Source organism: Mustela lutreola, chromosome 13 (genome assembly GCF_030435805.1).
Source record: "Mustela lutreola isolate mMusLut2 chromosome 13, mMusLut2.pri, whole genome shotgun sequence".
Lineage (NCBI taxonomy): Eukaryota > Metazoa > Chordata > Mammalia > Carnivora > Mustelidae > Mustela > Mustela lutreola.
In genome coordinates this window covers 37,348,934-37,370,229 of record NC_081302.1, presented here as the reverse complement: position 1 = coordinate 37,370,229, position 21,296 = coordinate 37,348,934, and the positions used below count along the sequence as shown (strand labels likewise).

Genomic DNA, 21,296 nt, shown 5'->3' with positions numbered 1-21,296 from the left:
ACAAAAACAATCTACCTCATCCCCACCCATACACACACTCTCTCCAAGATACTGAAGAAATAATTACAGAAATACAAAGTTACCTACTAGTGGTTTTCCTTGTTTTCACATTAATGACTCTAAATTGATTTTTCTATATTCAGAACGCAATGGATTCACCTCTCAGTCTGGAGATATACAAAGTTGTGACTGACATAAATGAAATTAACAGCTTTTTTTTTTTTAACATAAGGAGAAGATCCACAGATGTATAACCCTTTCCCAAACAATTAACAGTGAACTCTGTCATTGTCAGTTAACATTTTTGATAAATATTATTTATAAATATTATTATCAAATATTATTTTTTTCTCTGGTTCTTTATTTATTTAAAAGAACAAGGCAGTGGGGGCAGGGGGGAAGTAGAGTAGCTGTCTTTTTGTATTTAGACTGTCTGCTTCTCTGATGTCTCAACTTGGCCTTCCTGGGCAGAGGGTGAGCTGTGTATCAGGGACTCTATTAAGGTTTATAGCCCTTAGGCAAGAGAACCACCAATATGTAGTTGGCTAAAATTGGCTGTAAAATGGAAACTTGCTGAAGGCATATGAGAGTCACAGAATAAAACTTAGTGTCTCATTGAAAATTTCTATTGAAGTACCATTTTTGAGGTACCATTAATTTTTTACACCTTTTTTTCCCATTATGTAAGGATAAATATTGATCTTAAAATATTTGAAGGGAAGCAGTTTTTAAGTATGCAGGCATTACTTTGGGAACAAATAGAATTCATACTCATTTTCCTAAATTTGTACCAGCAATATTCAGCCAGAAAGCAAATTGAACAACATAGAAGTGATTTGTAGCCAGATTTGTTTGCCTGTAAAATAAAATAAAGTAAAGAAAACAAAACAAAACAAAACAAAAAACAGAGAAATAAGATGAGATCCATGCTGTATAAATGGATAAACAGCTCTGAAAGAGTGGCTTTAAGAGTTCTAGTAAATAAATTATACAATCTGTGTTTGAATTTTCATAAATTATTTGAATTAAGCAATTAAGAATAACAGTAATGCTGGTCAGAAATAAATTTTGTTTTTCCTGTAAAGAAAACCAATATCTATGTATCAGGTCTCCTGAGATTATCAAAACAGATATGCCTTGACTTCAGGACTGCTTACGTGATGGGAATGGAAAATAAATTAATTCTAACAAAATGAATTTTGAAAAACTTCAGAATAACTGTAAAACTATTCCTATAAACATCATTGTTCAGATATTTTCATATATGCATATCTAATGGGTATTTAGGAATAGAATTTCTGGGTCAAAGAGAATGCATATTTTGAAATGCAGTAAATACTACCTATTGGTATTACAGAATTTGGGCCAGTTTACACTCCTGCCATGAATGTAGTAAGAGTTTCAGTTGCTCTGTATCTTCTCCAACATTTGGTATTAACTATTCTCATTTTAGTCTTTCGAGTAGGTCCTGGTATGACATTGTGATTTTAATTTTCATTTCTCAGATGCCTAATAACATCAGGCATTTTCCCCAATAGTCATCGTTTCAAGAGTTCTTGTTCAAATCTTATGCAAGATGTATTAGATTTATGTATTAGAAACAAAGCTTCTGTTGGTTATATACTTTGCAAATATTTTTCCCACTCTCTGGCATAAATTTTTACTCTTCATGCTATCTTTTGGGAAAGATTATTTATTTATTTTTATTTTTAAAATTTTTTGGGTAATTTTATTTTATTTTTTTCAGTGTTCCAAGAGTCATTGTTTATGCACCACACCCAGTGCTCTATGCAATATATGCTCTCCTTAATACCCACCACCAGGCTCCCCCAACCCCCTCCAAAAAAAAACCCTTAGTTTGTTTCTCAGACTCCACAGTCTCTCATGGTTTGTCTCCCCCTCCAGTTTCCCCCAACTCATTTCTCCTTTCCATCTCCCAACATCCTCCGTTATTCCTTATCCTCCACAAGTAAGTGAAACCATACGATAATTGATTCTCTCTGCTTGACTTATTTCACTTAGCATAATCTCCTCCAGTCCTGTCCATGTTGATACAAAAGTTGGGTATTCATCCTTTCTGATGGAAGCATAATACTCCATAGTGTATATGGGCCACATCTTCCTTATCCATTTGTCCGTTGAAGGGCATCTTGGTTCTTTCCACAGTTTGGGGACCGTGGCCATTGCTGCTATAAACATTGGGATACAGATGGCCCTTCTTTTCACTACATCTGTATCTTTGGGGTAAATACCAAGTAGTGCAATTGCAGGGTCATAGGGAAGCTCTATTTTTAATTTCTTAAGGAATCTCCACACTGTTTTCCAAAGTGACTCCACCAACTTACATTCCCACCAACAGTGTAAGAGGGTTCCCTTTTTCCACATCCTCTCCAACACTTGTTGTTTATGTCTTGTTAATTTTAGCCATTATAACTGGTGCAAAATAGTATCTCAATGTGGTTTTGATTTGAATCTCCCTGATAGCTAATGATGATGAACATTTTTTCATGTATCTATTAGCCATTTGTATATCTTCTTTGGAGAAGTGTCTGTTCATATCTTCTGCCTATTTTTTGACATGATTATCTGTTTTGTGTATGTTGAGTTTGAGGGGTTCTTTATAGATCTTGGGTGTCAGCCCTTTGTCTGTAGTGTCATTTGCAAATATCTTCTTCTATTCCATGGGTTGTCTGTTTTGTTGAATGTTTCCTTTGCTGTGCAAAAGCTTTTGATCTTGATTAAGTCCCAAAAGTTCAATTTAGCTTTTGTTTCCTTTGCCTTTGGAGACATAATTTGAAAGAAGTTGCTGTGGCTGATGTCAAATAGGTTACTGCCTCTATTCTTCTCTAGGATTTTGATAGATTCCTGCCTCACATTGAGGTCTTTTATCCATTTTGAGTTTATCTTTGTGTGTGGTGTAAGACAATGGTCAAGTTTCATCCTTTACACATAGCTGTCCAATTTCCCCAGCACCATTAATTGAAGAGACTGTCTTTTTTCCTGCTTTGTCAAAGATTATTTGACCATAGAGTTGCAGGTCCATATCTGGGCTTTCTACTCTGTTCCACTGGTGTATGTGTCTGTTTTTGTGCCAGTACCATGCTGTCTCAGTGATCACAGCTTTGTAATAAAGCTTGAAATCAGGCAATGTGATGCCCCCAGTTTTGTTTTTCTTTTTCAACATTTATTTAGCAACTTGGGGTCTCTTCTGATTCCATACAATTTTTAGGATTGTTTGTTCTGGCTCTTTGAAAAATGCTGTTATAATATTTATTTATTTTTATTTTATTTTATTTTATTTATCTTTTTATTTTTTTTAAAGGCCATCTCCCCTGAACTTCTGTTTTTGTTTTTGTTTTGTTGTTGTTGTTGTTTTTAAGATTTTATTTATTCCTTTGACAGAGGGAGAGAGATCACAAGTAGGCAGAGAGGCACGCAGAGATAGAGGCAGAAGCAGACTCCCTGCTGAGCAGAAAGCCCGATGTGGGACTTGATCCCAGGACCCTGGAATCATGACCTGAGCCAAAGGCAGAGGCTTTAACCCACTGAGCTACCCGGGCACCCTGAAATATTTATTTATTTTTAAAGTACTCTCTACATACAACATGGGGCTCGAACTCACAACCTGGAGACAAGAGTTGCATGCTCTGCCAACTGAGCCAGTCAGGCACACCTGAGGAAAGGCATTTTAACAGTAATATTTCTCTATCTGAATGACTCTTTCCAGATCCAGTTTAAGTAATCTTTCACATTCTTAAAATTGTGAAGATAGCTCCCTCTTATATTCTAAAAGCTTTGTTTCATATTTACCTCTAAGATCCATCTTGAATTGATTTTTGGTGTGATAAGAGAGAAGAGCTAAAACTAATCTTTTTCCATATGTAATACACTTTTTTGCCTTTACCATAAGTCAGGATTCCTTGTATGTGTGATCCTATTTCTGAACACCAATCTATTTTGTCTACTTGTTTATACTTGGCCAATGCCACAGTACCTTAAAGTAACTTTACAACTGTTTGTAATATCTACTACTTCTTCAAAGTTTTCTTGGGATTTGGGGCCCTTTTCATTTTTATTTAAATTACAGGATCAACTTTTCAACTTTACATCCACAGTCCCCACTGGACAGAATTTTTTTTTTTTCAAAGATTTTATTTAAGAGTGAGAGAGAGAGTGAGAGAGAGCATGAGAAGGGAGAAGATCAAAGGAAGAGGCGGACTCCCTGTGGAGCTGGGAGCCTGATGCCGGACTTGATCCTGGGACTGCAGGGTCATGACCTGAGCAGAAGGCAATTGCTTAACCAACTGAGCCACCCAGGTGTCCACTGGACAAGAATTTACAATTCAGTAGGGACTGCAGTGAACCCATAAATCACTTTAGAGTACAATTCATATTTTTATAATGTTTAGTCTTCTCTTCCATGAACATGGCATTCCCATCGATTTACTTAAGACTTTTTCAAGCTTTTCTCAAAGTTTTATTTTCTATTTAGAGGTAGTACATATATTTTGTGAGATTGATTGCCAGGTATTTTTTTTCCCTTTTTAATGACAACTTTTATACATTTTGTTATTATTTTTTTTTAAAGATTTTATTTATTTGACAGAGATCACAAGTAGGCAGAGTGAGGCAGAGAGAGGGGAGGAAGCAGGCTCCCTGCTGAGCTGAGAGCCCGATGTGGGACTCGATCCCAGGATCCTGGGATCATGACCTGAGCCGAAGGAAGAGGCTTTAACCCACTGAGCCACCCAGGCGCCCCACATTTTGTTATTATTGCTTGCATGTAGAAATATAATTAATTTCATATATTGACTGACTATATATAGCAACCTCATTAATTCACTTTTTAAATCAAATAGTTTCTAATTACACTGTGGTTAGATTATCATTGGATATTTATTATGTAACCTTGAATACTGACAGTTTTATTTATTCCTTTCTAATTATGAGTTTTCTTTCCCTTTATTGCTTTATCACTGGTTAGGTATTCTTTTAAAATGTTGAGTAAATGGCAAGATTTCATTTCTTTTGACAGACCTGGGGATAAAAATATATGTATATAAAAAATATATGTTTATAAAAAATAAAAAAAAAAAAAATGTTGAGTAAAAGTGGCATTAGCAGTCACTTTTTTCTCTAGTGAAAATCTCAAAACAACAGGTTTCAATATTTGGCTATCTTTCTATTAATTTCTCTTCCAAGTTTGGTGAGAGGTTTTTATTATGGTGGGTGTTAGATTTTATCATCTTTGCATTTATTTAGATGTTTATTTATTTTATGACTATATTGAATTACACTGATTAATTGTTCTATCCTAAACCAAACTTGTATTTCTGAAATAAACACAAAGTGGTTGAGATACTTTATCATTTTCATTTATATCTAGGTTTGATTTGCTAATACTTCTTTTGGATATTTGTATCTATGCTCATAAGTTTAACTGCTTCTTTTGTTTCTCTTGTTTTTTCCTGCAAAATATATATATAAGGTTTTATTTTCCTATAAATTTGTTCATTTCATCTAAAATTCAAATAATGGCATATATACTCAAACATTCTCTTTTTATTGTTACATGGTGATGTCCACTTACATTTCTGATTTTTTTTTTCCTTTAGGTAGGTAATTTTCTCTTTTTCCTTGACAATCTGGCATCTAGCTTATAAATTTTATTGCAATTATATTTAGAGAAACAAATTAGACTTCTTTTTAATCCTATTTCATGTTTGTCTTATATTTAATTAATATATTTCTATCATTATTTCACTTCTGTTTTGGCAGGTTTTTTGGTCTAATTTTTATAACTTGAGATTGAAACTTAAATTTTAGCATTTTAGCTCTTTTAAGTTGTTAAGTGCCTGTGCTTAAGTCTATATTTCTCTTTAAGAATTTCTTTAGAAATGCTGAAACTTCATACGCCATGTTACATGTCACATGAGTGGCTTGGTGACCTTTGATACATACAGTAGTATCTTAATCTGAGCTTTCCCAGTAATTCAAACAGTCTTGTGTAATTGCATGGCTCCTTAACAGTTTGCATTGTGCAGTATAAACAAAGTTTAAAGATGTACATTCCTACTAAAATCTTGAAAAGAATCTAGGAACATTGGGAGACATCTTTTAGCAACAGTATGAATCTGTATCTTTTTTTCTTTCCTATAGACTTGCAATGAGACTGGAAACACCAAGTTTAGTGTGAGCATTTAGTGTAGCTACATCCCACAAAATTTGATATGTATTTTCATTGTATTCAGCTCAAATTATTTTCTTTTCTTTCTTTTTTTTTTTTAAAGATTTTATTTATTTATTTGACAGGCAGAGATCACAAGCAGGCTGAGAGGCAGGCAGAGAGAGAGAGAAGGAGGAAGCAGGCTCCCTGCTGAGCAGAGAGCCCAATGCGGGGCTCGATCCCAGGACCCTGGGATCATGACCCGAGCCGAAGGCAGAGGCTCCAACCCATTGAGCCACCCAGGCGCCCCTCAAATTATTTTCTGATTTGAATCACATCTTGTTTCAAAGTATATCACCTAAATTTCAAACAGTTGGAGATGGGACACCTGGCTGGCTCACTTGGTAGACTAAGAAACTCTTGATCTTGGGGTGGTGAGTTCAAGCCCCACACTGGGCATAGAGCTTACCTTAAAACAAAACCACAAAGCAAACAGCTGAGCATGTAAAAATTTATCTTTTCTGTTATTTATTTCCAGTTTAATTCCATGTTGTACAGAGAACATACCCTATGAGATTTCAAGCTTTTGAAAATTGTTGAGGTTTATTTTATGACCCAGAAAACAGTAAATTTTGCTAAATATTTCATGTCTTACTACAATTATTACTTATAAAGATAATCACTACATCACCACAATTATTTAGATATTTTTCAGAAAGTTGTGTGTAATAAACTAGAACATGGAGAGAGAATATCTCCATTTGAAACAATCTAATTCTAGGAATTCTTATAGATGCGAGTCGGCTTAATAAAACATACATAGAAGGAAATCAATCATTTTCCTAATAACTTGCTTCAGGCATGGGCTCAGTTTTTGCCCCACCACAGATCTGCATGACTTATCTGCTTCTAGGGGCCTAACCAGAGAGGCCCTAGAAATTATTTATTCTTTACTGTGATGTGTAGGCACTGGTGGCTTTTGGTGCTTCTGTTTTCCACCTACCAAGGGTCCCACAATGGCAGTGCCTTTTAAGAAAGGGAGATGGGTGCAGTGCACACCTGCAGGACTGGTTCCCCTAAAGGCAGGGAAAGGAGTCAGCTTACATGACCTCAGTAACTGTCCCAAAGAAAAGAGTAAAAGGAGATGAGCATTTTATAATATTTGCCAAGTGATTTACTAAACAGATTAAAGAGTTAATTGAGGGTCACTTGGGTGGCTCAGGCATTAAGTGTCTGCCTTCAGCTCAGGTCATGATCCCAGGACACTGGGATCAAGCCCCACATCAGGCTCCCTGCTCGGTGGGAAGCCTGCTTCTCCCTCTTTCACTCTCCCTGCTTGTGCTCCCTTTCTTGCTGTCTCTCTCTGTGTCAAATAAATAACTAAAATCTTTAAAAAGAAAAAAAATAATAATAAAGGGCCATCTGGGTGGCTTAGTGGGTTAAGCCTCTGTCTTTGGCTCAGATCATGATCCCAGGGTCCTTTGGCTCTCTGCCCAGTGGGGAGCCTGCTTCCCCCTCTCCCTCTGCCTGCCTCTCTGCCTACTTGTGATCCCTCTCTCTCTCTGTGTCAAATAAATAAAAAGATTTAACTGATAACAAGTAAAGCTATAAGATGAAAATAAAATACATGTATGTGTGTGTGTGGTATGTGTGTGTGTGTGTGTATAAACGCTATAATATGAGAATAAAATATGTATGTTTATACACATATATACATATATACATGAGCTCAGGATGGAAAACTACTTTTAAAATGTAAGCACAGTTGTGCTCATTGTTACTTTAGGGGCCCTTGATATATCACACTTCTTAGTGTCATACCTTTGAGTATTACACTCTCACCTTGCTGTGACCAACATTGGCCAGTGTGACTTTAACAAGTGATGCAAGCAGAGGCATGATGGTTCATCGTATTGAATATTTGCCCTCTTGACCCCACTTCTCTTGGACTTTTTTGTCTTGGAATCCCAGCTTCTATATGGTGGAAATTCCAGTGCAAGGGGAACCATGGTTCTCTGCCTGAAGCATCAGCTGAACTCTCAGATGAGAGGCAGCCCCAATCGTTAGCTCTTCCAGAAAAGGGTTTAAGCCTGTCCAGACCCAGGTGATATGGTAGCATCAGCCAATATTATGTGGAGGAGAAAAGTAGCCCAAACTGTACCCAGTCAACATATAATCATGAAAGATTTCAATCATAAAAGAAACAATGATAGTTATTTTAACCCACTAAGATTTTAGAATTGTTAGAAATAATATAAACAGTAACAATAATTTCATGAAGTTTATTATCTGCCTTAAAAGAAATATAAAAATATCTGCATTTAAAGAAAACATTGAAACATATTTATAAATCTGTATTAACCATATGACTTACATATGGTTAGTAACAACTATATCTAAAGTTTATAAAAATAAATGAAATACCTGTTTGAGTCTTGTTGATTCAAACCTGTGTCCAAAAAAGAAAAAAAAAAAAAAAGAAAGAAAGAAAGCCACAAGTCCTGGTAGAATTTAAGATCAGAAGCCACAATCTATCAAACTATGTACATTAATCTGTCCATTGATTTATTTAGACAGTGTGTTTAACTATTCATTATATGCTCTACTCCTGACATATAGAAACTGAATGTACCATTAGAAAAAGGAACAAAGAAATAGACTGATTTTTTTTCTGTAATTTAACCTTTACTAGTAAATGTATTTTAAAACATTGAAAAATAATCAAATGTAGACATCTGTTTACACAAATGAACTTCAGTTACTGATGAAATCACTTTTTTTTAATGATGTTTTTCTCCTTTATATGACATCAACAAACACTACTTCTACGTTAAAAAGAAAAGAAACCTTTATGGGGGTGCCTGGGTGATTAGTCAGTTAAGCATTCAACTCTTGATTTTGGCTCAGGTCCTGATCTCAGGGTCTTAGGATCAAGTGCAGTGTCGGGCTTCATGCTCTATGGGGAGTTTGCTTGAGATTCTTTCCCTCTCCCTTTCAGTCTGTCCCTCTCCCACTTCTGTGCATGTATGCACTCTCACTCTCTCTCTCTCTAATAAATAAATCTTCAGGAAAAAAAAAAAGAAAAGAAAAAGAAAACTTCAAAATAATTTAACTATCAGGCTGCAATCATCCAAGACAGGACTTCTTAGTTCAGATTCAGTCTCAACATAAAAATTTTTCTGATCAGTATAGATTCCTCTCACAGGATGTTCCACATGTTCTGTAAGGACACGTCCCCTGTTTTGATCTAGTTGCGGCGGTTGTGTGAGTTAGGGTCACAAGACAAGTGAAATGGTTTTGAGTTGACTATCAATTTCAATCCTGTGATGGAGGGGGAAAGTCGGCGCACTGTTAGGGGGTAAAAAAAAATCATTTTCAATATTGTTTGGGTGTTTGTGATTCTTACACTGATTATGAGCTTCATCTTCACTTTTAAGATAGATTTTTAAAATGTATTTATTGATATTCTCCCAATCTTCCTTAATACTTCTCTTAAATATATAATGGTCACAGAAACACTGGGAAAGAGGATGGGGTAACTAGATTTCTGCACCCCTTTCCAATATCCCTTGTGTATATATACAAAAATGTTTTAAAAAATTAATTTGATTTCAGTTCAGTTTAATTTCTCTATGAAAGCATGTGAAAAATCCTACCTTGACTTAGATCATACTTATTGCCTCCCGTCTTCAAGGTTGGGGAGAGGAGAAATAAATCGCTGACAGACCCAGGGAAAGTCATGATAAGCCGCACAGCTCTTAGACTCCTCAGATGCAGTTTCCTCAGCAGAGCTTCAAAAATTACTTAAATTATTGTCAATCAATAGAACATGGAGCATACCCAGGAGGCCTGAATGCTAGTTAAAACTCATTTTAAAAAATAAATAGCTTTTAACAGTTCAGAAGTAAGGAATAATCAATTATATAGTCATTTCCTCCACTAATATAACAGAAACTACTATCAGCCGTATGAGTCCAAATTATGTATTAAATAGCCTCTCACAACATGAAAGTGACTTCTGCAGTTTGACCAGCAGAGTTGAAATCCTTCCAGCTATACAGGACATAATGTTTCATCTACTCGTGCACATCTACCTTTCCATAGACTTGTTCTTCTCCTTCCTGCAAAGCATGCAGATGAATGGCCACGATGCCATCCTTCCAGGCAGGACAAGGACAGCAGATTATTCTGATATTCCCACTCTCTGGTTGACCACTTCAGAGATACTCCATAAGCCTCCTAAGCCATTAAAGCAAATACCTGATCACACATCTAAATTAGTTTAGCTGCGGTGCTAGTTAATAGCTTTTGCATCCACTTGTAAAGCAGGGCCCCTACATACAGAGGCTGCTGTGCTTTCCATTTCTTGTATATGTGTCTAAAAGAAATTTGAATATAATTTGCTATCAAAGAAATAGCAAAGATCCTATGTGCGCAATAATAGAAAAATAACATTAACAGCAAACTAGTCAGTCTTTGCATGCTATACTCATTTGGCTACTGCTAACAGTAAAATCTTAGGAAGGAGAAGAAAGTATCTTACTAAAAAGTTCAGAAGGCCCTATCTAATGTTTTAACTTTAAACAGTTCAAGTAATTACTGTCTTGTAGAAAATTTAGGATCTCACATATATCAAAATAAGAGTGAATGTATTATTATGCTATATAAGGCCTAGGATAAGGGCCCATAATTTAAATAAAAAGTCTCTCCTTGGTCATCTGTTTTCACTATTTAGAATTGCTACAACTCTTGGTTTTTTCAAAACCAAAAAGATGAACTAAGAAGACAAATGAAAAAATCCAAAATTCTATTCTTACCTTATGTATTAATCTTTATGGTAACTTTAAAAAAACTGTTTAGTTAAATTAATATTATTGCAGTATGTCTGACAGAAAATCCTAACTTTTATTAATTTTTATCAAGACCTAAAGAAGATAAAAATATTGAGCCATGGGGCACCTGGGTGGCTCAGTGGGATAAAACCTCTGCCTTCAGCTCAGGTCATGATCCCAGGGTGCTGGGATCAAGCCCCACATTGGGCTCTCTGCTGGGCAGGGAGCCTGCATCCCCCTATCTCTCTTTGCCTGCCTCTCTGCCTACTTGTGATCTCTGTCTGTCAAATAAATAAATAAAAATCTTAAACAAAATATTGAACCATATCTTGACAGAAAATTAGATATTTTTATTTTAGATGACTTTTTCTGATATGACCAGTGTGTGAATTTTGGTAAACTTTGAACAAAAGCTTTATATTTAAGTAACATAAAAAAATTCAGGGTGCCTGGGTGACTCAGTGGGTTAAGCCTCTTCCTTTGGCTTGGGTCGTGATCTCAGGGCCTTGGGATCGAGGCCCCTATTGGGCTCTCTGCTTGGCAGGGAGCCTGTTTCCCCCTCTCTCTCTGCCTGCTGCTCTGCCTACCTGTGATCTCTCTCCCTCTGTCAAATAAATAAATACAAAATCTAAAAAAAAAAAAAAATTTTCACAGGTGGTTATTTGTTAATAGTGTTTGGATTAGATATAAAGATAATTTTTAATTTATGTCTGAAAAGTTGCTTAATATTTTAGGCCTTGTCAAAAATTGTGCCTACCCAATAAATGCTTAAAATGTATGTATGTGAATCAATGATACTCCATCTATAATGATGGAAATGGGCATTCACATGCAAATAGAAAAATAAAAAAAAAATCTATGTCTTTTCATCAGTCCATTCACCCATCCATTCTTATTCTTCCATCCTTTCATGAATCCTCTTTTTCTTTCTTTCCCTTTCTTTCTATCTGTCCATCTCTCTGTTAATCTGTATAACTTCCTATGTACAGTGTATCTCCAGATGCCTTCGCCTGTGAGAAATTTGAGATCTGTTTTTCTACCTGATTTACTAAGTGCTTGATGAGGACTTACTTTGCACCAAGAATTATGCCAACTGGAGGAGTAGAACTGTGAATAAACTAATCTAGATCATCAACAGCACATTAATCCTGACTGTCTTGAAAAATTTTAAATAATGTTTCATAATAATATTGATAATTGGTACAAAGAAAAACTCCATTGCACTTTCCGGTCAAATCTGCATTATGAAAAGATCTCTCTGGCTACTATATGGAGAATAAATTGGAGGAAGCAAAAGTGGATATTACAAAAGCAGATTTAGAAGGCTCTTATTATCTGGATATCCCTCTCCTGCAGGCCTTATTCCTGGGATGCAAATTTGAAGTCAAAGGTGGTCTTGATCTATTATTAGCCAGCAGTGGTACTGATGCCTTTGAACATATTTTCTCATCCATTGCCTGGTTATCTGTTTTATTTGTGAGCTTGAAGTTCTAATTATTTATCTGTCTCTTTTTTCCTAGTAAGTTTTAAGTTCAAGTTAGCATAGTGAAAAATATATGCAAAATAATATTTGTAGAGTAAGCAAAATAGATAAATGTTTTGTCTAATGGATTGCACCCTCTGGGCAATTCTGCTAGAACTTACTGCATCTTTTGGACACTGATTTTGTCCACTAAGATGCTCTTATTAGAGTGAGGCTTGGCTGCAAAACTACTATTCACCATTCCATCAACTATTCTAAACTCCTTAACTTTACTGAGGTCTTGCCATCTTTCCTGCTCTGATTTGAGGAGCAAGTATTTTTTGTGTTCAAGACAGCCTGACACTTTATAACTTTTGATGTCTTATATAACTGTACTTTTAACAGCGCTCTTATATAATACCTTTATGTTTCCATGAGAAATCATTGTCCTACAATGAAATTTGTTCTATCAATCTATAATAGATACCATTTTATACTACTTGTTATTCCTAATAGTTTGTTTTCCTATGGTTATATACTGAAAAATAGTCTTTACATTACATGTGTAAAATAATTGAACAGAGTACTATTATGTACCTTGATTTATTGATGATTTACATGTGAAATCATCAATATATAATGTATGTTACAGAAAGCTCAAAAATGCTATTAATCTGACACATAATGTGAGCTGGTATAAGAATCATGATAAGGCTGTGTGCTTCTGCATTACTTAAGCTGCGCTTACTCACTACTCCTATAACTTAAAATAGCTATGCTTATTTAAGTCTAATTTTGCATCATAAATGTACTCCTAGACTGAATTATTTATGCCTCTGTTCACAAACAACATTGCAATACATTATACAGTATAGTTAAAAGGGAATAAATGAAATATCATTTCATTTGTAACATTTATATAAGATATATAGTAAAAATAGGAGCCACATCATATTAATCTTTCTTGCTATTTTTCCAAGAATGTAGCAGAGGAAAATGTGAATGGGCTGTCAGTCTATTAGCAGTATTTTTTAAGTGAATTATTTCATGTTTGTGTATATAAAAGTATACATCTTACATTATTTGGACTCTGACCACTGTCCACACTATAACACCTGTGGTTCCTAATTTCACTGGACAAGAGAATGTTGAAGTGAAACTGTATTGAGTGTAATGCTTTCCTCCTGTGCTTAAATAGCTATATATCTACAGTCCATTTCACATAGTAGCAATAACATTAAATATGTTTTATTCAAGAAGTGGTTTAAGTTTGAACAGAGTCTGTTTACTAAAAGCTTTCTCTTGCCAATGGCCTTATTCTCAGCAAAAACCATCACCTATCCTTAGGACAATAAAAAAGATAGAGCACCTTTCTGCCATTGACTGTACAACTTGTAAACATGAATATGACGGATGTGGTTTCTTAATGTTAAGAGGAAAATTGTTATGCTCATCACTGCAATCTGCCACATATCTCTTGTTCTTCTCCCATATAGAAGTTATCCTATCCTCATGGGGTTTTCTGTGGCCATGTAACTGGTTTGCCAAAGGATGAAGAAAAGAGAATTATGTTACTGGCATGTGGAATCTTTAGGAATCTGTGAACAATGTATACATTTCCCTTTTGATACCAGCAGTGCTTATGTTGTAGCTTATATGCCAATCTGAGTAACAGAGCAATGATATCATGGATCTGTCATGGACATGTAACATCAGTAAGAAAAAATTATGGTATTAAGTCACAGAGAATTTTGAAGTTATTTATTACAGTAGAATTATTTATTCTATCCCAACTGATAAAACAGTTGACCTGATTATTCCCTAGTCTCACTTCCCTACATATCAGCATGCATCTTTATGTAATAAGAAATATCATCCTAGGATTCACTAATTCTCTAATCCTTACTGCACACAATGTAATAGTTTTAAGTGATGTACAGCTCTTAGAGAGAATTTAGCTATAACTATGCCAGGAAGTGTTTGGGTTGTTGGACCAAGCCTAAAGCCAAGGTGACTTTCCACTCCAGACCTTTGTGAACTTGGGCATTTTTAGGAATAATTAAAAGAGGACCAGGATTACAGAAAATAGACATGTAATAAGTCTGTCTTCTATTATGACACAAAACACAGTCCATAATTCACCTTTGAGAGTTTGAAGGGAGTAGTAGAACAAGATAGGATGAATAGAACAATGAAATATTTAATCTTTATAAAGTGAAATAACAAGTATTTATAAATAGATTACTTAAAACTGTTTTAAAGGATCTTTTAAAATCTTACTTTAAATTCTTGTGAAAAAACTAACAAGGTTTTAAATATTAGTTGAAGGAAAAAAGGAGGGACATAAGAAAGAGAGTAGGAAGGAGAAAGCATGGAAAAAACAAGAACGAAAGTAAGGCCAGAAATAAACCCAAAATTATATGGTCAGTTAATCTTTGAAGAAGAGGCAAGAATGTGCATTGGGAAAAGGACTGTGTCTTCCACAACTGGTATTGAGAAATCCAGACAGCAACATGCAAAAGAATGAAACTGGACCACTTTCTTACACCATACATAAAAATAAACTCAAAATGGATTAAGGACCTAAGTGTGAGACCTGAACCATAAAAAATCGTGGAAGAGAACATGGGCAGTAATTGTTCTGACATTGATTGTAGCAACATTTTTCTAGTTATTACTCTTGAGGTGGAGGAAACAAAAGCAAAAATAAACTATTGGGACTACATAAAAATAAAAAGCTTCTGCATAGCAAAGAAAACCATCAACAAAACTAAAAGACCTAAACTTACTGAATGGGAGAAAATGTTTGCAAATGACAGATCTGATAAAGGGTTAGTATCCAAAATATATACAGACCTTATAATACTCAATACCAAAAAATAAATAAATAAATAAATAAAATAAAATTCCAATTAAAAAGTGGTAAGAAGACCTGAACAGACATTTCTCCAAAGAAGACATACAAATGGACAACAGACATGAGAAGATGTTCAACATCATTCACTCATCCTTGGGAAAATATAAATCAAAACCACAGTGAGATATCACCTCATATATGAGATATCACCTATCAGAGTGGCTAAAATCAAACACAAGAAACAATAAATGTTGGCAAAGATGTGGAGAAAAACAGAACTACTATATGCTCCAATAATAAATAAATAACCACACTAGTGGGTATTTACCCAAAGAATACAAAAACAGTAATTTGGAAGAATGTATGCATCCCTATGTTTATTGTAGCATTATTTACAATAACTAAATTATGCAAGAAGCTAAAGTGTCCATCAACAGATAAATGAATAATGAAGATATGATACATAGATATGATATATATATGATATGATATATATGATACACACACACATATATAATGGAATATTATTCAGCCATAAAAAGAACAAAATTTTACCATTTGCAGTAACATGGATGGAGCTAGAGAGTATAATGATAAGCTATGTAAGCCAATCAGAGAAAGATAACCATATGATTTCACTTATATGTGGAATTTAAGAAACAAAAAAAATGTGGGAAAAAGGAGGCAAATTAAAAAAAAAGAAAAAACTCAACTATAGGGAACAGATAGATGGTTATCAGGGGGAGGCGAATGGGGAATGGGTGAAATAAGTGAAGAGGATTAAGAGTACACTTATCCTGGGGCACCTCAGTGGCTCAATTGGTTAAGCAGCCCACTCCTAACTTTGGCTCAAGTCATCAGCTCAAGGGTGAGAGATTGAGCTCCATGTTAGGCTCCAAGCTGGGTGTGGAGCCTGCTTAAGAGTCTCTTTCTCCCTCTGTCTATCTCTCCTCCCTTTCTCTAAAAGAAAAAAAAAAAAAAAAAGACTATACTTATTTTTTTTTTAAAGATTTTTATTTATTATTTATCTGAGAGAGAGTGAGCTAGATAGCACAAGCAGGGGAAACAGCAGAGGGAGAGGGAGAAGCAGGATCCCCGCTGAGCAGGGAGCCCGATGTGGGGCTGGATCCCAGGACCCTAGGATCATGACCTGAGACAAAGGCAGAGGCTTAAAAGATTGAGCCACCCAGGTGTCTTAAGAGTACACTTATCTTGATGAGCAGTGAGTAATATACAGAATTGTTGAATCACTGTATCATACCTGAAACTAATATGACATTGCATGTTAACTATGCTGGAATTAAAATTAAAAAAAAAAAAAAGAAGAATGAAAGTGTGCATGTGTGTGTATGAGGTCGGGGGAGTGGGATAAAGATAAAGTGGGATAAAGTAGCGAAATAAGTCAAGCAGAGAAAGACAACTATCATATGATCTCCCTGATATGAGGAAGTGGTGATGCAACATGGAGGCTTAAGTGGGTAGAAGAATAAATGAAACAAGATGGGATTGGGAGGGAGACAAACCATAAGTGACTCTTAATCTCACAAAACAAACTGAGGGTTGCCGGGGGGAGGGGGTTGGGGAGAAGGGGGTGGGATTATGGACATTGGGGAGGGTATGTGATTTGGTGAGTGCTGTGAAGTGTGTAAACCTGGTGATTCACAGACCTGGGGATAAAAATATATGTATATAAAAAATATATGTTTATAAAAAATAAAAAATTAAAAAAAAAAAAAAAAAAAAAAGATAAAGTGGGATAAAAAGATTTAAAAAGCAGAATTTACCCTTCTTAAATTATGCAGTTTTTATAGTCACTTGAATTAGGCATCAGTATAATTTACATTATTTCTCTCAGTATAACTGGGACCTTGGATCTTACCTTTCTACATAATCTAGTAACCGGGAACAATGATTTGAAGCAGGAGCATCATGACCTCCTACCGCATAGAGAAACCCATCGCAGGTGGCCACTCCAACACCCCCTCTCCGCTTACACATTGGAGCGCACATGTTCCACTTATTTGTATGAGGGTCATAATATTCCATTGAACTCAAACAGGAACTTCCATCACGACCTCCAACTGAATATAACCTAAAAACACAATCAGAAAAATAGGATTTAATACTATAGTCTGAATGACAAAAATGTAGAAAAGAAGTCTTTTAAAAATAAATTTTCTATCACTATATGAGTCTCACATGTGTGTTAATAAGATTAGATGTGGAAATTTTGCTTTATCAGTGGACATTACGATTAATATATTGGTAAATAAAAACTGAAACGTATAGTATTAAGTTGAAGTAAATGCATAGGAAGATATTATTATTTAGTATATAAAGCCATGCAGGTCTTAGATTTGCAAATGCATGCTCTAATATAATTTAGTAACTAAAATATGATGTTTAAACTAATTTCAAATCCTAGAGACTTTTTAAAAAGCTGTTTATGTTTCTTTCTCTGAAAGCCTGCCATGATAAAATGTTTCTGACCGCCCAAGTATGTGCTTTATGGTTGTAACGCCTCTTTGCTTGGTTACTCACAGTTATCTGCCAAATCTCAATCTTCAGTAAGTTGAAATTAATCAAGAGGAACATTTTATTTATTTATTTATTGAAGATTTATTTATTTATTTATTTATTTGACAGCGAGATCACAAGTAGGCAGAGAAGAAGGCAGAGAGAGACGGAGAAGCAGGTCCCTGCTGAGCAGAGAGCCCGATGTGGGACTCGATCCCAGGACCCTGAGATCATGACCTGAGACGAAGGCAGAGGCCTTAACCCACTGAGCCACCCAGGCGCCCCAAGAGGAACATTTTAAAGAACATGTATTGGACAGTTTAACTTACAGAAGCACCCAGAAATGAAACGGAGAAGTTTTTGTCATCCTAAACACTTCATGAAATCTGAGCTTCATTTATTTCTGTGATGATCTAACTCAGAAGAAGTATGCTATAATCATGAAGTATTATTAAAATTTAAATATTTTTTTGCAGAAATCTTACTTATTGAGTAAGTCTCTTCACACAAGGCATCTTGCACAGTTCCTGGTACATAATTTATATATAAAAAAAGTATCCTTCTTTCTTCTATAATTTTAAGGGAATTGTTGACTTCTTACATTTATAAAGTACAGTGTTGATTTATCTGAACCCAGCATTGCTAATGGAGTATTTCTGTGCAATAATATATCCCATATTTTCTTTCCCCAAAATCGTTTAAAATGCTAATATACAAATATATAGCTAAATGTACATAGAAACTAATGATAATTAAGCCTATTGCTTACATTTTAGAAGTCAAATATTAAGCCTATTAGTATAGCCTTTTATTTGGAAATTAAATATTCCTGTAAAGTTCACAAGTTACAACATCAATGACTTCTTCAATATAATTATGTCTGTTACAAACCACTATTCAATAAATCTCTTTCTTCTGTGTGAACACTCCATTAATAAAATCCAGTAACACAGGGATTATACAAAAAAGAAATTTATATAATGCCTTGATAAAAATGACATAATATTTGACAATCCCTTTTGTAACATAAATATTTGATGTATGGTAGCTCTTATTTTATAAATTACTTATGAAAGCCTAGGCTATGTTATCTGTAGGTTCTTTCATTTGGTACATGTCCCTTTTAATGTCTTTCTATATAGACTATATAGTATTATATAGGCTCCAGAGGAACAATGTAGTTGCAACTAAAGCAATTAACATAGTGATTAATATTAAGGTAGAATTACTTGACAAGAGTAAATGCACTGGGTTTTTCCTCAAAAATGAGCTTCAAAAAACAAATGATAAAAATGTAATTTTTGTAAAATATAGTAGTGTCCTCTTGGACTGCTCTATGAATCCACTGTTAAAACTAAGAGATGTATCTTAATACTTGAAAAAGATTCTGAAAATTATGTACTCTACAAATAATATGGTATCAGCTAACATTATCTCTAATCCACTTATTCTGAAACATAAATTTTCTAAGTGACTAAGAATTATAATGAAAAAATGAATAATAACTATTACTATAATTATAGTTAAAGTTCTAAAAATAACCAAAAGATAGAAACAATATACTCCCAAGCAGTTAGAATAAATGCTAGAATGTATACATATAACTTCATGTACAATTATTTTCTCAGATCTCCCTTCATAAGCTGTTTAATTATGACTTCGCTTGATTCCCTGATTTGCTTCACTACAATGACAAATTAGATGTTGAGAACCTGAGGAGCAGAGAAGAGTCTGATGTGAGATGTGAATGCACTGACAAGATAGGAAGTGGCAGCTGACAATTTCACAGCAAGAAAGGAAACGTGACATTTTAGAGTTGAAAGATGAGTGGAAATTTGTAAGATGAAGAAATGGGGGAAAGCATCACAAACAGGGAAGACATTATGTATAAAGACAAGAGGCAAGAAAGGTCATAGCAGGTGATAAATAAAGAGTGACAGGTATGTCATACTGATGGAAGGGGGGTTATGGAAGAGGGGTAAGGAGAGATGCAGCTGGTAGATGAAAAGACTAGGCTGAGAACACAGGCATTGATGCCATGCTGCAGAGCTGCGATTTCATTCTGAGGTGGTGAGAAAAGGACAGAGAAATAACATTCTTAGGAATCATCAGGTACATAGTTCAGTTTGCTGTGGATAATATGAGATCGGTAAGATCCCTGATTTAAGTGAACTCCTCTGAATTTTGCTGAGAAGGGCAAGAATCAGTCTTCCCCACTACTTTCCCTGACTTGTGTATTTATTCAACACTCAGATGAATTTTACCTCGAGTTTAGTGACCTGGTCTCGGTGTTTTGAGACCTATTTGCCATGTGCCCATCTAAATGAGTGTCACACATGTCATATTCTAGAAAATAAAATATAGCAATTTCAGGAAACAAATCCTGTACTAGTTAGGATATGGGTTCAAATGTATTTAACATGAGACCCAGGCTGTCTTCACTTTAAAACATATCATCTGTAGAATATGACCCTTTGTCAAGAATTGTGAGAAATATGAATACTTTACTACTTAAAATCTAAGAAATTAGTCCATCATAGTTTTGTAGATGTTAGAGAAAGACAGAGAACAATTGCTATTATTCACAGCAAACTAAGCACCATGATCTTCAAGTTCACATTGATTCTTGTTGTCCACCCTCTACCTCAAAGCCCAATAGGACAATAGAGGCTCAAGTAAATATTGCACGTGCAGTACGCCTTGGCCTTTCTCACATCTGAAGAACACTGAGTTGAAGAAATGCTAATTCTTTAAAGAAACCTGTCAACAAAGCTGCCCAAGTTTTGCTCTGAAGGGAGATGTTATCTTTATTATTCTGGTCAAGGGACAAATCTGTTCTCTGCCCCAAAGAAAGACACAGTCTCTACCTTCCTAGAAGTTTGATTTACAAATATCCTTGCAGGCAGTGTGAAAAAGTTGGCAGCACTTCTTACTTGGAAAATGTACATAAATGCTAAAATCCCATTGTAGAATTCTCCACAAACACTCTTGTCCTGAAGGCTGAAGGTAGCCCTACCTGTCACCACTACAGTTCAAACAACAGGACAAAGGAAAAGTGGAAGGCGTGCACTCTCTCCCTTTAAGATTTTTTTTTAAGATTCCACAAATTAATAAACAAAAAGCAGAAATCACACTTGATCTTAGCCAAAAGGCCGAGAAGCGATACAAAAAGCAGAAATCAAACCTATAAATACAAATAACGAACTAAGGGTTGCCAGAAGGAAAGGGGGTGGAGGCAAAATTTGTGAAGGGGAATGGGAGACACAAGCTTCCAATTATGGAATAAGTCATGAGAATAAAAGTTACAGCATAAGATATATAGTCAATGATACTGTAATTGCATTGTAAGGTGACAGTAGCTGTACTTGTGGTGAGCATTAAATAACAGAGAAATTAAATAATTACCTTTTATTCTGAAAACTAATGTAGCAATGTATATAAACTACACTCAAAATAAAATTA

General features: G+C 35.0%; 1 protein-coding gene and 1 pseudogene across 1 annotated transcript in view; both read right to left on the bottom strand.

Moving 5' to 3' along the window:
• Positions 1–21,296, bottom strand: part of KLHL1 (kelch like family member 1) — a 396,571-nt gene that overhangs the window by 11,087 nt on the left and 364,188 nt on the right. The window contains exon 9 of the mRNA XM_059144513.1: positions 17,197–17,409. Within this exon, the coding sequence (XP_059000496.1) occupies positions 17,197–17,409 (213 nt within the window). The remainder of the gene's footprint in view (positions 1–17,196; positions 17,410–21,296) is intronic.
• On the bottom strand, positions 20,836–20,998 carry LOC131814246 (U2 spliceosomal RNA; annotated as a pseudogene).